Below are 14691 nucleotides of genomic sequence, written 5' to 3' on the forward strand. Positions count from 1 at the left end.
CCGATCTACAATCACCCAAACGCCATCAAATCCATTATGTGTACGTGGAAGCTTATACACAAAATCCATAGTTATATTTTCCCATTTCCACTGAGGAACGGGAAGTGGTTGCATCCGTCCAAAAGGCTTCTTTCTTTCTGCTTTGACTTGCTAGCAAACAATACACCTACTTACATATTCTGCAATTTCCCTTTTCATACCCGGCCAATAATAAAATGGTTGAATGGTATGGTACATCTTAGTTCCTTTTGGATGCATCGCATAAGCCGAACAATGTGCTTCATCCAAAATTTCTTTCTTTAATTCCTTGTTATTCGGCACATACATTATGTTCTCTTCCATAAGCATGCCATTCGATTCTCGAATCCTGAGGTCTTTCTTTTTCCCTTCATTTCTCAATCGGATCATTTCCTGGATCTCTTCATCAACCATCTGAGCTTTAAGTACACGATCAACTAAAACTGGCCTAACTTGGAAACTAGCAAGAAAAGCTTCTCTTTGTTCTTCTATCTCCAACTTTACTCCAGTAACTCTCAAATCTGTAAGAAGAGGAACATGACAAGCATATAAAGCATTAAGTCGAACTTGAGGTTTCCTACTCAGTGCATCAGCTACCACATTTGCATGACCCGGATGATACTCAATAATGCATTCATAATCACTTAGTAACTCCATCCACCTTCGCTGACGAAGATTAAGATCATGCTGAGTAAAAAGATACTGAAGACTCTTATGATCTGTGAAGATCTTACATTTCTCACCATAGAGATAATGCCTCCAAATCTTCAAAGCAAAGACAATGGCTGCCAACTCAAGATCATGAGTAGGATAATTCCTTTCATGAATCTTCCACTGTCGAGAAGCATAGGCGATCACTCTATTATGCTGCATCAAGACACATCCCAAACCATTCAAGGAAGCATCACTGTAAATCTCAAAGTTACCACTATCGTCAAGAAGTACCAATACTGAAGCATGAGTGAGGCAATATTTCAGCTGTTGGAAACTTTGCTCACAATTCTTGTCCCACTCGAACTTAACATCCTTCCTGGTTAACTTCGTTAGTGGTAAAGCAATCATAGAAAAATCTTGAACAAATCGTCGATAATAACCTGCTAAACCAAGAAAACTTCGTACTTCTCTGATGGTTCGTGGTTGTTCCCAATTATCCACTACTGCTATCTTTTGAGGATCTACTTGAATTCCTTGTGCTGATACTACATGTCCTAAAAATGCCACTTGATTCAACCAAAACTGGCATTTACTAAACTTGGCATACAATCGATGTTCCCTCAATTTCTTTAATACCAAGTTAAGATGTCGAATATGATCTGCTTTCGACTTGGAGTATACCAGAATATTATCAATAAAAACAATGACAAACCTATCAAGATATTGCTGGAATACTTCATTCATTAACCTCATGAAAGCTGCAGGTGCATTAGTCAATCCAAATGGCATCACAAAAAACTCATAATGTTCATAACGGGTCCTGAAAGCTATTTTAGGTACATCTTCATCTTTAATCTTTAACTGATAATAGCCAGATCTCAAATCAATCTTAGAGAATACACATGCACCTTTAAGCTGATCAAACAAATCATCGATACGAGGCAATGGATAACGGTTTTTAATCGTTACTCGATTCAATTGCCTGTAATCAATACATAATCTCAAAGTTTCATCTTTCTTTCTTACAAACAACACCGGAGCTCTCCAAGGTGAAGTACTAGGTTGAATGAAACCTTTATCAGTTAATTCCTGTAACTGAATTTTCAATTCTCTCAATTCAGCTGGAGCCATTCTATATGGAGTCAAAAATATAGGATCCATACCTAGAAGCAAATCAATAGAAAACTCTACATCTCTGTCTGACGGCAATCCAGGCAAATCATCTGGGAATACATCAGGATAGTGCCTGACTACTCCAACTTCCTCCACACTGCTAGGAACAACATCATTTAACACCACATGTGCTAAGTATCCTTGACAATTTTTTTATAACAACTTCTTTGCTCTCATGGCAAAAATAACACCATGTCTCACCCCACTTCTTTCTCCCACTAAAGTAACTTCTGGTAGTCCAGGACGATGAAAAGTAACTTATTTCCCGTAACAATCTATATGGGCACGATTATAATGTAACCAATTTGCCCCTAAAATCACATCAAAATCCACAATATCTAACGGGATAAGATTAGCTGACATAACTACACCATCTACCATCACTGGACACCCTGGATAAACACTATCAACATAACATTTGTCCCCTCTAAGCATAGCAAACTCTAAATCAAATCCTAGAGGTGTAGGGTGAGTTTGTGTCATTTAAGCAAAAGTATGAGAAATCACAGAATGTGTAGCACCACAATCCATCAAAACTCTAGCAAAGTGACCAAGGATGTTTAACTTACCCATAATCAAGTCCGTATGATTCTAAGCATCTTGCAGTGAGATGTGATTAACACGTCCATGAGCTTGCTGTCGTCCTCCACAACCTCTATTACCTTGATTACCTTGCCCCTGAGAAGTACGTCTCTGTCCTGTCTGACTAGACTGTCTAGACGGTCCTACACTGCTAGCAGCAACCTCTCCCTGTCGGGGCTGACCTCCTTGATACCACTGAGATCCACTAGCTAGCATGGAAGGATATGAAGTATAACCTCCAGGATCTTGAGAATACCCAGTCTGAAAATAAAGATCCTGGGAATATTGATTCTGTCTGGAAGCATAGGGAGCAGCATCACCCTGATAGTGGTAAGCACCACCACGACCCGTCTGACCATAACTGCCTGATCCAAAGTTCTGCTGAATCGGCGCTGGAGGTGGCATAGCAGACTACTGAGGCCTCTGCTGACTCTAGGGACACTGAGCAGCTTTATGTCCTATCTGTCCACAAGTGTAGCAACCACCGCCACTTCTCCTATACTCTCCATAATGTCTGAATTACAACGACGGCACAACAGAGGACCTGAACCACCAGTACCACCAAAGTCTTTCTATCTCTGAAACCTGGGTCCACCAGTAAATCTTCCACCTTTCCTCGGGCCTGTGACACTAAATCCTCCGCTGGAAGAACTCGAGCTCGCTCTACTTCTCTTGAAATTTTGTGTCTTACGAGGTCCCTAAGTAGAGATACCTTTACCCCTGTCATCTTTCTTCTGATTATCATTTTTATCTTCATCTTCCTCACTATCATTATGAAGATTTTCAAAATCCTCCATCCGAACCAAAATCTCAGAAAACTTATGGTAAGTGGTGCAAGGAATCGCACTAGCAAACGTCCACCATTTCCTCTTAGTTCTCTGCGTAAAACGGCGAAACATCTCTACCTGATTACCAGCTGTATCATGATCGTAGTGGGATAAGTCTGTAAACTTCCTGTAATACTCATGCGCTGACATATTCTTTTGCTTCAATTGAGTGAACTCCTGCTTCTTACGATCAATGTACTCTGGGGGAACAAATTTTTTCTTAAAATTCTCTTTGAATACTTTCCAATCAGTTGCCGCTTTAGGTGACATAAACTGAGTTTGATTTACCCTCCAAGCTACTGGCTCTCGTCCTAAAAACCAAGTAGTGGTCTCGACCCATCTACTAGCAGGAAGATTTCCTTGACTCAGCATCACCTGAAAGGTCTTCTCAATATGGTCTAACCACTTTTCTGCCCCTTCATGACTCTCATTACCTATGAAGCGGTCTAATTTCATATTATACATAGTTTCCAGGGGTGTTCTCTGAGGAGGACAGATTATAGTCTGAAAGGCATGGGTTATCGCTTCCCCTAATTGAGTTATGTCAGGGAAATTAGGCTCAGGAGCACGACGTGATTCCCTACGAGGCGGCATGGTTCTGACAGAAGACACCAAAAGATCATTAAAGCATTCACAATTTATACAAGACTGCAAACCTAAGCTCTGATACCAAACTGACACACCCTGATCCTAGAATCAAGGTGTGCTGACTGTCACGTGGGCGTGACGTAACCAAAAGTGCGATGCGAAAGCAAAATATGAAAGAAATACGAAGGAATAAAAACCAACTACTAGCAATAATATCCAACTAACATGCTAGAGTGAGTTTAAGTGTGAAACACACATATTTAGAGCATAAGTACTAAATGCAGTCAAGTAGGACCATTACTAAATTACAACACCCAAAGGTGAGTCCTACATTTAAGTAGTCTGTTAGTACGCCATGGGAATCCTCGTGAGCCACCAACACTGCTAACTAGAACCTGGAGGGGCGCAAAACAAGATTGAGTGGGTCAGTAAAACGAAGCTTTTCGAAAATATTTCATTTAACAACACTTCTAACCCCTCACTGTAAAACCTGTATACTTTCCCAGAAAAATAGTATATATATAACCATATATAACAGCAAAACTCAAATCACAAGTCTTTAACACTTTTCAAGAAATATGCCATGCTATGCTTCAAACATGATAAGGATGCATCAATATAACATGTGAAATAATGAATCAACTGGAGACCCTGCAGCTGTCCTGTACGGTTAATTCTATAGCTCAATATCCAATCCAGCCGGAGTCACCATTTGTGACCTGTACGGTACTACTCTGCACATAAGTCGGAACTATCTGAAGTACTCTGTACGACAAGAATGGTGTAAGAATACACTCTAGTGCTTCTTTCATCAACAACTGTATAATAATCTAAAGTCACCTACAAATCGGAACTACCTCTAATGGTCTGTATGACATGTCAGAACCACCTCTAATGGTCTATTCGACATGCACCTACTTGGATCCAAGGTGAACGTGTGGTGCGGGGTGAATAATATAAGCACTAACACCAGGGGTGCAGGTTATGAGCTCTCAACACAATTTACATCATCAATAAATCACATGAACAACATAAAACTCACCTGATACTCACATGTGCGTCCACATCACCATTTCACATATATGCATCAAATACTAATTCATATATTTCATATATTATGTATGCATGGCATTTTAAAACATACTTTCATTTAAATTCAATTTCTGGGAAAAATCAGTAGTAAATAGATATAAACAGAAAATAACTACCCACTCACTGGTATGTCCAAGGGTCGTAACCCCTGTGACGCCCTTGAATGCCCTCGTCCTCGGGATAGGTCTCACCTATATGCGAAACAACTATAAAAACGTTATTTTAAAGCACACAACCAACAATACGTAATAACTTCTCATACGATGCTCAATTTGGGTATATGAATATACCACCGTGGTCTACACAACCTCAGGATCATCACCAAATTTTTAGAAAAATTTTCCAATGCCGCACGCACCCCCACACGCCGGGAGAGGCACGGTGCTACGCGCCCCCACGCGCATCATCCCCTACCTCCAGATGCCTGAAAATCTCGCCGGCGCCGGAAAACTGGGGATTTTTCAAACTTCTTATTCTCCGTCAATTCTCAACCATTTTTTACGCAATTTACACCAAAATGAAGCCCTAAGCATGTAGAATCACGATGTACTAATATAAGGCTAAAAAACACACGAAATCTCACCGGAGAAAATCCAAGAAAACCGGCCAACTTCGAACCCTGCGATCCCGACGTCCAAAACCTTCAAACTAAATACTCCGAGCTTCCTTGGGACCTTACTAAGCTCCCTGTAGGCTTAGAATTCCCTGAAAACCAACATTTCACGTGTGCATGAACAGTGACATCAAATTGGGTTACGGTTTCGACGTGATTTCAAGGGTTTCCAGTTCTAAAAATAGTACCAATCGATTCAGGAGGTTGCAAGGATGAAGGAATTCACCTTTTTGACGTCGATCTGTGAAGTTTTGAGGGGTCTGGTTATTGTCCGTACAAGTTCGAAAGGGAGAGAGAGAGAGAGGAGTGAACTGAGAGGGAGGAGAGAGAAGGCACGGGGTGAGTGTACGTGTCCCGTGTGTGTGGTCCAACAAAATCAAACCACAATGGCATACAATTTTAATCCACTTAATATTTTCCAAGAATTTAGGAGAGTATGCAATATTCAAATAACATGTCACACGTACCTTAGCAACCGTTAAGGGCAATTCCATCATTTCACATCCACGATAAATGAAATTTCGGGACAGGCTGTGACACAATCCTCCAATTTAAATTTTATTTACTAGACACAAGTATGATATTGATACATGTAAACATAATATGATAAACAAATTTAGTGACTCTACCGCGCGGACAAACTTGTAATTAAGCGGGACATTAAGGTGAATTATTTCTTATATAAAATTGTGAGAATTTTATGTATGCATTCGTATAAGTCGACAGGTATGTGTTGGTAGCATTAACCTTCAGAAAATTATGTGGTCTCCATAATTGATACCTTTATAAAAAGATGTATAATAATTTGTTGCTTTTAGGCTAAAAAAAGTATTCAATTTGGTTAAATGTCATTTTCTTAAGATTTATATAATCAAGGAATTTTTTTCCATTAATATAATCATGGAAATTAATTAGTCATTTGCTGTTAGTGTTTCCCTTTAGGGTTGCTCACCCACTTAGAATGACAATATTGACACTACTAAATTAAGAAAAAGGCAACCACATCCCTTACATCACAATCTTCACATTCTCTTGCGGTTAAATAAAACCCAACAAACCCAGATGCTGCAAGTGCAAATTCATGTCTTTGTCACCTGCTATAAACCCAGGCAGCAGAACTGAGGGACTGAAATGGAATTTAATGCATTTCAATGGTTTTGGAGGTGCATGTTTCAAAAAAGATAATGTGTCACCAATAGAAGCAAACACGTTGACACTTAAGTAGTAATCCAAGCATCTATAATCATAACATTTGATTTGCAAATTTAGTTTAAAAAATTTGATTCTCTTAATATTACTCCTTAGAAATGAAGTACATTGGGTGGGAATCTGAAATTCTGAAGGCTCTGTTGTTTGTGATGGGCATTTGTGGAAGGCTGGCAGCCAAGTGACAACGGCCATTGGCCAGTGGCTAGTTGTTTTATTTAGGACGAAATTAAAATACCGGACCAAGATTGGGTGATATATACGATAAAATATGTATGTAAAGCTTATGTGGGTCCTTATCATACAAAAAAATTCAATTAGAATGATAGTGACATAATTAAATGATTTAATATGATTATCCCATAGGGGCAAAATATACAAGCTCAGGTTTTCTGAGAAAATACAAGCTTACCTAGATTAATAATAAGTTTTTTGGTTAAAATAGTCCATGAGAATGATATAACTTCTTACTTAAGTCCCTAAGATTTAAAATCGATAGAATTGGTCTGTAAGTTTATCCACCGTTAATCATTTTGGTCATTTTGTGAAAAATCTCCGTTAAATAAGGATAAAATGATAAAAATACCCTCAATTTTTGTTAATTCATTTTGGCCCATTGCTTATGAAATTGAAAGTATTTTTGTTATTTTGTTCCTTATTTAACAAAAAAAATTCACCAAATGACAAAAATGAGTGATAGTGGACAAACTTAAGCGTCGTTTATATCAATTTCAAATCTCAGAGACCAAAATAAAGAATGATGCCAATTTCAAGGGCCATTTTAGCTAAAATGTCTTGCTAATAATATACCTATGATTAAGCATTCAGGTAATACAAACTTAAATGGACTTCAGAGAAGTGTAACAGAACTAATTTGAGTTTTTTTTAGTTCTTTTTTCCCCTTAAAGAAAACAAAACATAAGTTAAAACAATGTTTATCATGAAGAGACAATTTTGTGAATTCTTATAACCAAAAACGAAATAGTTATGTTTTTCTTCTTCGACAAGTGATAAGGAAAATCTCCGCGACTCACTTGTTCATAATCTACAAGGAATTAAAGTTCTCCACAGTACACTCTCACATAGTGCATGAGGTTATAAAAGCAAGTAAAAACATTCATTTAGTTGGAAATTACACGTTTTAAGTTGGTTACTTATTTGTAGAATTTATATAGACAAGTTGGTAAAAGGAGGACAAGACTTTGTCAAAAAACTATTAAATATGAAGAATTTCAAGGTAAACATTGACAAAAAAAAAAAAGAATTTAAAGATAAACAAGGGGAGACGTAGAATTTTCATAGACAAGTTGGTAAAAGGAGGACAAGACTATGTCAAAAACTATTAAATATGAAGAATTTCAAGGTAAACATTGACAAAAAAAGAATTTAAAGATAAACAAGAGGAGACGTGATTTTTACATATTTTTAAGAGCATCTTCAAATGATATGTCTAAAGTGCCACATAAACATACAATTGTAAAAAATAGCAGCAAACTCTTTCCAATCAAACCTTTAATTTCTTACATGGCGCTGAATCATTTGAAGGTAAGGCCTTCTGCTATCAAATTTGACAGCAGATGCTAAATTTATTTAATAAATGTGATGCAATATATAATAAAAGTTATCGTGTGTTTCAAGTATTTGATTGGTTATCTTAATAATTGGACTCCATAAAGAGATAAAAAAAAGATAAAAGGAATGATATTATTATTTAACACACCGTGGAGCAAAAAATTGTATAAAATGTCAAATTGCCACATAGGCCATCAAATATCATTTTGATGTTTTACATTTGACATCTCATTTGAAGATGCTCTTAGCTGTTTACACCCATCTTTATTAATGGTCATCAGAATGAATAAATCTAATGAAATTAAGGACCCTAATGGATGACCAATGACTCTCCAAATTTTAATAGCAAATTTAGTTACAACTGGACACACATGAAAGAAAATGTTAAACTTGAAGATCTGAATCAAATCCAAATAAAATCTCAAGTGTTGTGCTTTGTTGGAATTTGACCAAAAAAATACTAAAATACCTTCTGAAAACAGAATACCATAAAAGCACAAGGGCCTGTATGTCAAATTCAAAGTTTCATATTTACTGTTCCCTTAACCCAATACAGAAACCATTATTAAAATTAATTAAGAAATAAAAAACCATTTACCAAATTAAATTTATATTTGAATTAATTAATAAATTATCTCAGTGAAGCTTCTCCTTCAAATTTTTTTTACATAAGTTATAAATAATATTTTCTTCCCAATATTTGTTTTGAAAAAGTTAGAATACATGTGTCATCTCTTTCCAAAAGACTGTTACAAAGAGAGAGGAGAAAGCTCTCCAGATCTGCTTCGTTTTCTTCTCCTCTGTTACATATTTTCCAACCCATTTCCCAAAACGCACAGTCCAAGACTCCAAGCTTCTCTGAAATCCATTCCACCGAGTCGAACTCGCACTGGTCTAACCGAGTCAACTCAACCGACCACACTCTGTTTTCATACTCTGTTTTTTAAGCCAATGAGCTAGAACTTGAAAAGCACAGAGCTTGGTTCTCAGTGGGAATTGGTACTGCAGAAATGGCGATTTTCCGGCTGATTGTGCCGGAGCTCCGGTGAGTGTTGGAGTTCCGGTGAGGTTTGCTGTGGGTTTTTGAGTTAGTGTAAAATGTTCAAGTCGGCGAGATGGAGAACCGACAAGAGCAAGATCAAAGAAGTCTTCAAACTGCAGTTCCGTGCAACTCAGGTTGGTCTAAACTCAATGTCCATTGAAATTCAAGCTTTTTGATTGTTTTTTCCCGATTGGGTTTTGTTTGGTGGCTGAGAAAATGCAGGAAATGAAACACAAACAGTATTTTTCTATCATTGAGTGTCTAAAAGCAGAAAAGTTGGAAAATTAGTATGTAATTGAAGAGTGTGTGTGTGTGATTGAGGTTTTTGGAGGATTATATGTAAGGTAGTGTTTGGTTTTGTGATTTCAGGTGACTCAGTTGGGTGTGGATGCATTGCTGGTATCTGTGGTTCCTGTGGATGTGGGGAAGCCAACTGTGAAATCAGATAAAGCTACAGTTCGTGACGGGAACTGTCGATGGGAGAATCCGGTCTATGAAACAGTTAAATTCGTCCGCGAGCCAAGAACCGGGAAGATCAAAGAGAGTGTCTACAACTTTGTTGTCTCAGCTGTATGAATTGTTTTGTTAGATTTTGTGTAGTGAGCACTTGGTTCTGTTTATGAGTATCTGATTTGGTTGTGTTCTGTTTGTGTAGGGATCGTCCAAGGCTAGTGTTCTTGGAGAGGTTTCTGTCGATTTTGCTGACTATGCCGAGGCTACTAAATCGTCCTGTGTATCTCTTCCCCTCAAGAATTCAAATTCTAATGCAATTATGCATGTTAGTACTCTCCCACTTTGTCAAATTGTTGAATGTTGGACAACAGTTTGATTGCTGTTTCTTATCGAACTCTTGTTTATGTTTCCGAACAGGTTACCATTCAAAGGTTGCAAGCAAATGTTGATCTGAGGTATATACAAAATGTTGTAGTTATTTTCTTTATTTTTTGTTGGAGTTTTCCATTTTATGTTATCTGATTTTTTATTTTGTTTTGTTGGAGAAATTTTGAAGAGAGGTAGAAGGCGGCGAAGATGCATATGCTAAATCCCAGGATAGAAGCTTCAAGAACCTCTTAAGCAATAAGGATACGGATGAAAGCGTTTCGATTGTGAGTTTTCACTTAAAGCTTCAAATGTCATTTGTTTTTCTGTCGAAAAGTTTTCATTTCGTTATTGCTTTTCAAAGTTATTACTTCTTTCCTTTGAGATGGTTGGAGGCTGGGTGGATAGGTGGTAGTAAAATTCATTTTTCATTTAATGCAAAGATCTTCTTTCTACTTTTTAAAAGGTTTTCATGTCAATTCACAGGATGAGGGGATTAATAGAACCACCCAAATTGCAGAGCTCAACCGCAGAGCATCTATTGGATCTGACATAACGTTGTCAAGTTCTGATAGTGGCTCTGGACTTGATACTCCGCGAGAACTTGGATCAAGAGATCCTTCCAACTTTCTGTCGTCTTTGAGTCACACCTCAGTACAACATCAACCTGCTGTTTATACCCGAACAACAACCTATGACGACAATCAGCGATCACAATGGGCATGGTCTGCAGGTTCAGAACATGGAGTAAGTACTGATGGCTCAACAAAGAGTTCTCATGACACCCTTGCAAGAGAACGGTCTCAACAGTCTTCAGATGACGATATTGAAAAGCTAAAGGCTGATCTTGTTGTTCTAGCTAGACAGGCAGATATGTCAGAGCTAGAATTACAAACATTAAGGAAGCAGATAGTAAAGGAGAGCAAAAGGGGGCAGGATCTTTCAAGAGAAGTCATTAGCTTGAAAGAGGAACGAGATTCTTTCAAGGCGGAATGTGAGAAACTAAAGTCTTTTCAGAAACGTGTGGATGATGCAAAAATTAGAAACAGGTTCCAGTTAGAGGGCGGGGATCTGCGGGCTCTTGTTGATGAAATTAGACAAGAATTGAGTTATGAGAAGGACCTGAGTTTCAATCTCCGTTTACAGCTCCAGAAGACGCAAGAATCAAATTCTGATTTAATTCTTGCAGTACGAGACCTGGAAGAAATTTTGGAGCAGAAAAATAGTGAAATAGCCAATCTTTCCAACAGGCCAGAATCCTGCGGGGATGCTGCCGGGTTGAAGGCAACCATCTCTAAAGGTGGGACAAGTGAGGATGAGGAGCAATTAGAGCTGGAGGATCTTGTTCAGGAGCACAGCAATGCCAAGAAAACACACATGCTCGAGAAACAGATTGCCGAACTCTATGGTGAAATAGAAATCTATAGGAGAGACAAAGATGAGCTCGAGATGCAAATGGAGCAGCTTGCACTGGACTATGAGATACTGAAACAGGAAAACCATGACATCTCATATAAACTAGAGCAAAGCCAACTGCAAGAACAACTTAAGATGCAGTACGAATGCTCGTCTCCCTCTGCTAGCATAAATGAACTCGAATGCCAAGTTGAGGATTTGGAAACAGAACTGAAGAAGCAGTCTGAAGATTTTTCAAATTCGTTGGCTACCATAAAGGAACTTGAGTCCCATATCAAAAGCTTGGAGGCAGAACTGGAGAAGCAGGCACAAGTGTCTAAAACTGATTTAGAGGCTGTGACATGTGCCAGAGTTGAGGATTTGGAAACGGAACTGAAGAAGCAGTCAGAAGAGTTTTCGAATACGTTGGCTACCATAAAGGAACTTGAATTCCATATCAGAAGCTTGGAGGAAGAACTGGAGAAGCAGGCACAAATATTTGAAGCTGATTTAGAGGCTGTAACATGTGCCAAAGTTGAGCAGGAGCAAAGAGCCATCCGAGCGGAGGAGGCACTGCGAAAAACTAGATCAAAAAATGCTAATACAGCTGAGAGGCTTCAGGAAGAATTTCGAAGACTCTCTGTGCAGATGGCCTCAACATTTGATGCAAATGAAAAGGTAGCTTTGAAAGCAATGACAGAAGCCAGTGAATTGTGTGCGCAGAAGAGTCAACTAGAAGAAATGCTCCAAAAAACGAAGGACGAGCTCCAGGAAGTTAGAAATGATTACGAGACACGGTTCCAGAAGCTCTCTTGCCACTTAGACGAGAAAACCAGACAGATCGAAGAGATTGTATTGGAAATGGACAACAATTCCAAGCAGCTCGACCATCAGCAGAAACAAGAGGAAGAAGTAAAAGGAAATCTCTCCCAGGTTATCTTACAGCTCAAATCTCAGATTGAAAGGCTTACGGCAGAGAATAACAGCCTTTCTGAGCAAGTGGAGGAAAGCAAAAATTTGAGAGCTGAGTTGGAACAAATGAAGAAATCAATCGAGGAAGCTGAAATGCGGATACATAGAGGAAATGCGGAAAGAAATGAGCTGGTAGGTACAATTTCTATTCTTAAGAAGGAAGCAGAGAAGTCATTGGAGGGTTTGAATAGAATGCAGCATCTCAAAGATGAAAAGGAGGTAACAATTGGACTCCTAAAATCAGAGACAGAAGAGCTTAAGGCTCGGTGTAAGGACTTTAAACATGCTATATATGAGGATGAGGTAGAGAAAGAGAAACTTAGAAAGCAGGTATTTCAGCTTAAGGCTGACCTGAAAAAGAAGGAAGATGCGTTCACTACTGTTGAAAAGAAGCTCAAGGAAAGCAATGGGCACGCAATAGTTTCTGATGGAATTAAAACTACTCAGAGAAACAACAAGTCTTCGCCAGTTGCTCGTGGTTCAAAAGAAGTTGCAAGTATGAAAGAGAGAATAAAATTGCTTGAGGTAACATTTAAATTGCAAACAGTATATTGAAACAATTTTGGTATAGAACTTTTTTACGAAACATAAACCAACAGAAGATCTAGTTATAGTTACAATAATGACACAGCATAGTCTTTGCGAACTTCAAAACCTGCGTCTCAACTTCTGAACTTTTTGACTTTTTTCAGGGACAAATAAAATCAAAGGAAGCTGCTTTGGAAACCTCAACTGCTGCATTTTTGGAGAAGGAAAAGGATCTTCAGAACGTAATCGAAGAATTAGAGAGCAGGGTGGAAGAAATAAATCAGAATAGTGCATTTCAAATGGTAAGCAAACCTTCCATATTGTGCAATGCATCTGATACTATGCTTAAATTCGATTATGATGGATACAAGAAAAAATTGTGTATATAACTATATTTCTTCTAAAAAGAAAATACAAAATTGAGGTTTTATGCCTAGTTCAAGCTTATGAGGTTTGGTTATTTTATCGTTTATAAGGGTTCACATGAGGGGCATATTGATTAAGAACATAACGTCGAGGTTACGCTCTTCTTTTTCTAGTTCTTCTCCAGTCCCCTCTAGTGGCTCTTGCTTCTTCTTATTGTCCAATCTCTCTGTTTCTCTGTTTGCCTTTAAATGATGTCATATTATATCTGTAATGATTGGTGAAATCATCTTTATCATACAGGTAGCTAAAGATGCCACTAGCGATGAGATTGCATCGGAACAAGAACCAAGTTTTTCCACTGCTGATAGCAGGTACGGCGACTTATTAACTGAATTAGCATCACTGAAGGAGAAGAATATATCAATGGAAAGCGAACTAAAAGATATGCAAGAAAGATATTCAGAGATAAGTCTCAAATTTGCAGTGGTTGAAGGTGAAAGACAACAGCTCGTAATGACAGTACGCAACCTCAAAAATTCCAAGAGGAGCTAATAACTGTTTTTCAATGTACTGGAACCGTAGTACCACCATGTATAGTCGAAACAGCTAGGTATGCTTACACCAAAAGTCCAGACCTGATAGTTCATTGTGTCCGCCCCATTGGCTTCATTTCAGTTTTACCTAGCTTTGACTTCCATGTCCGTGTTTTTATTGTAATTCTTTTCAAGCTTGTCAATCTTTCCATGTCTAATATATATATATGACAATTTATATCATATTAGCATAAGTAGAGTTTTACAATCTCATATATACATGGTTTTTGCACTTCTGGGCAAGAGTACAGCAGTTTTATGACCAAGTTTCTTGCTCTCTGATTCAATCTGTATTGTATGCCGTATTCCTTTGGCCGGCATTAGGCAAATCTTCGTTAAACTTCATCAGTTAAGTTGTATTTAGGTTGGTTAAGTACTTCAAATTGGAAGATATACAGTCGATTACATGTTAGAATCTCTGCTTGAGTAATCTCTCCTCCAGATGAAGTCTAGTTGCATATAAAGAAAATTTCAGATGCTTCTAATTAGCCATTTTTGCAATTGCTAACAACCTGTTGCTTTCTCTGTTGTCCTACTCCTACCGATGCATGCTTGTCTGCTGCAGAAGATATACAATGCTCCGAGTCAAGATCAACGGACATTTAAGTTCATTAAATGAAGAAAAGAACAAGGTTGAGCTCTAATTTTATG

At 38.1% G+C, this 14691-nt stretch overlaps 1 protein-coding gene across 1 annotated transcript; it reads left to right on the forward strand.

Moving 5' to 3' along the window:
- The first annotated feature begins 9038 nt into the window (after positions 1–9038).
- On the forward strand, positions 9039–14223 carry LOC126625324 (uncharacterized). Its single transcript, XM_050294412.1, has 8 exons — positions 9039–9501; positions 9737–9937; positions 10023–10145; positions 10238–10275; positions 10377–10473; positions 10673–13078; positions 13246–13383; positions 13748–14223. The coding sequence occupies exons 1-8, from the start codon at positions 9424–9426 to the stop codon at positions 13997–13999; spliced, it is 3333 nt and encodes a 1110-aa protein (XP_050150369.1). The 5' UTR covers positions 9039–9423; the 3' UTR covers positions 14000–14223.
- Positions 14224–14691: the final 468 nt, after the last annotated feature.

This window comes from Malus sylvestris, chromosome 6 (assembly GCF_916048215.2).
Source record: "Malus sylvestris chromosome 6, drMalSylv7.2, whole genome shotgun sequence".
NCBI lineage: Eukaryota > Viridiplantae > Streptophyta > Magnoliopsida > Rosales > Rosaceae > Malus > Malus sylvestris.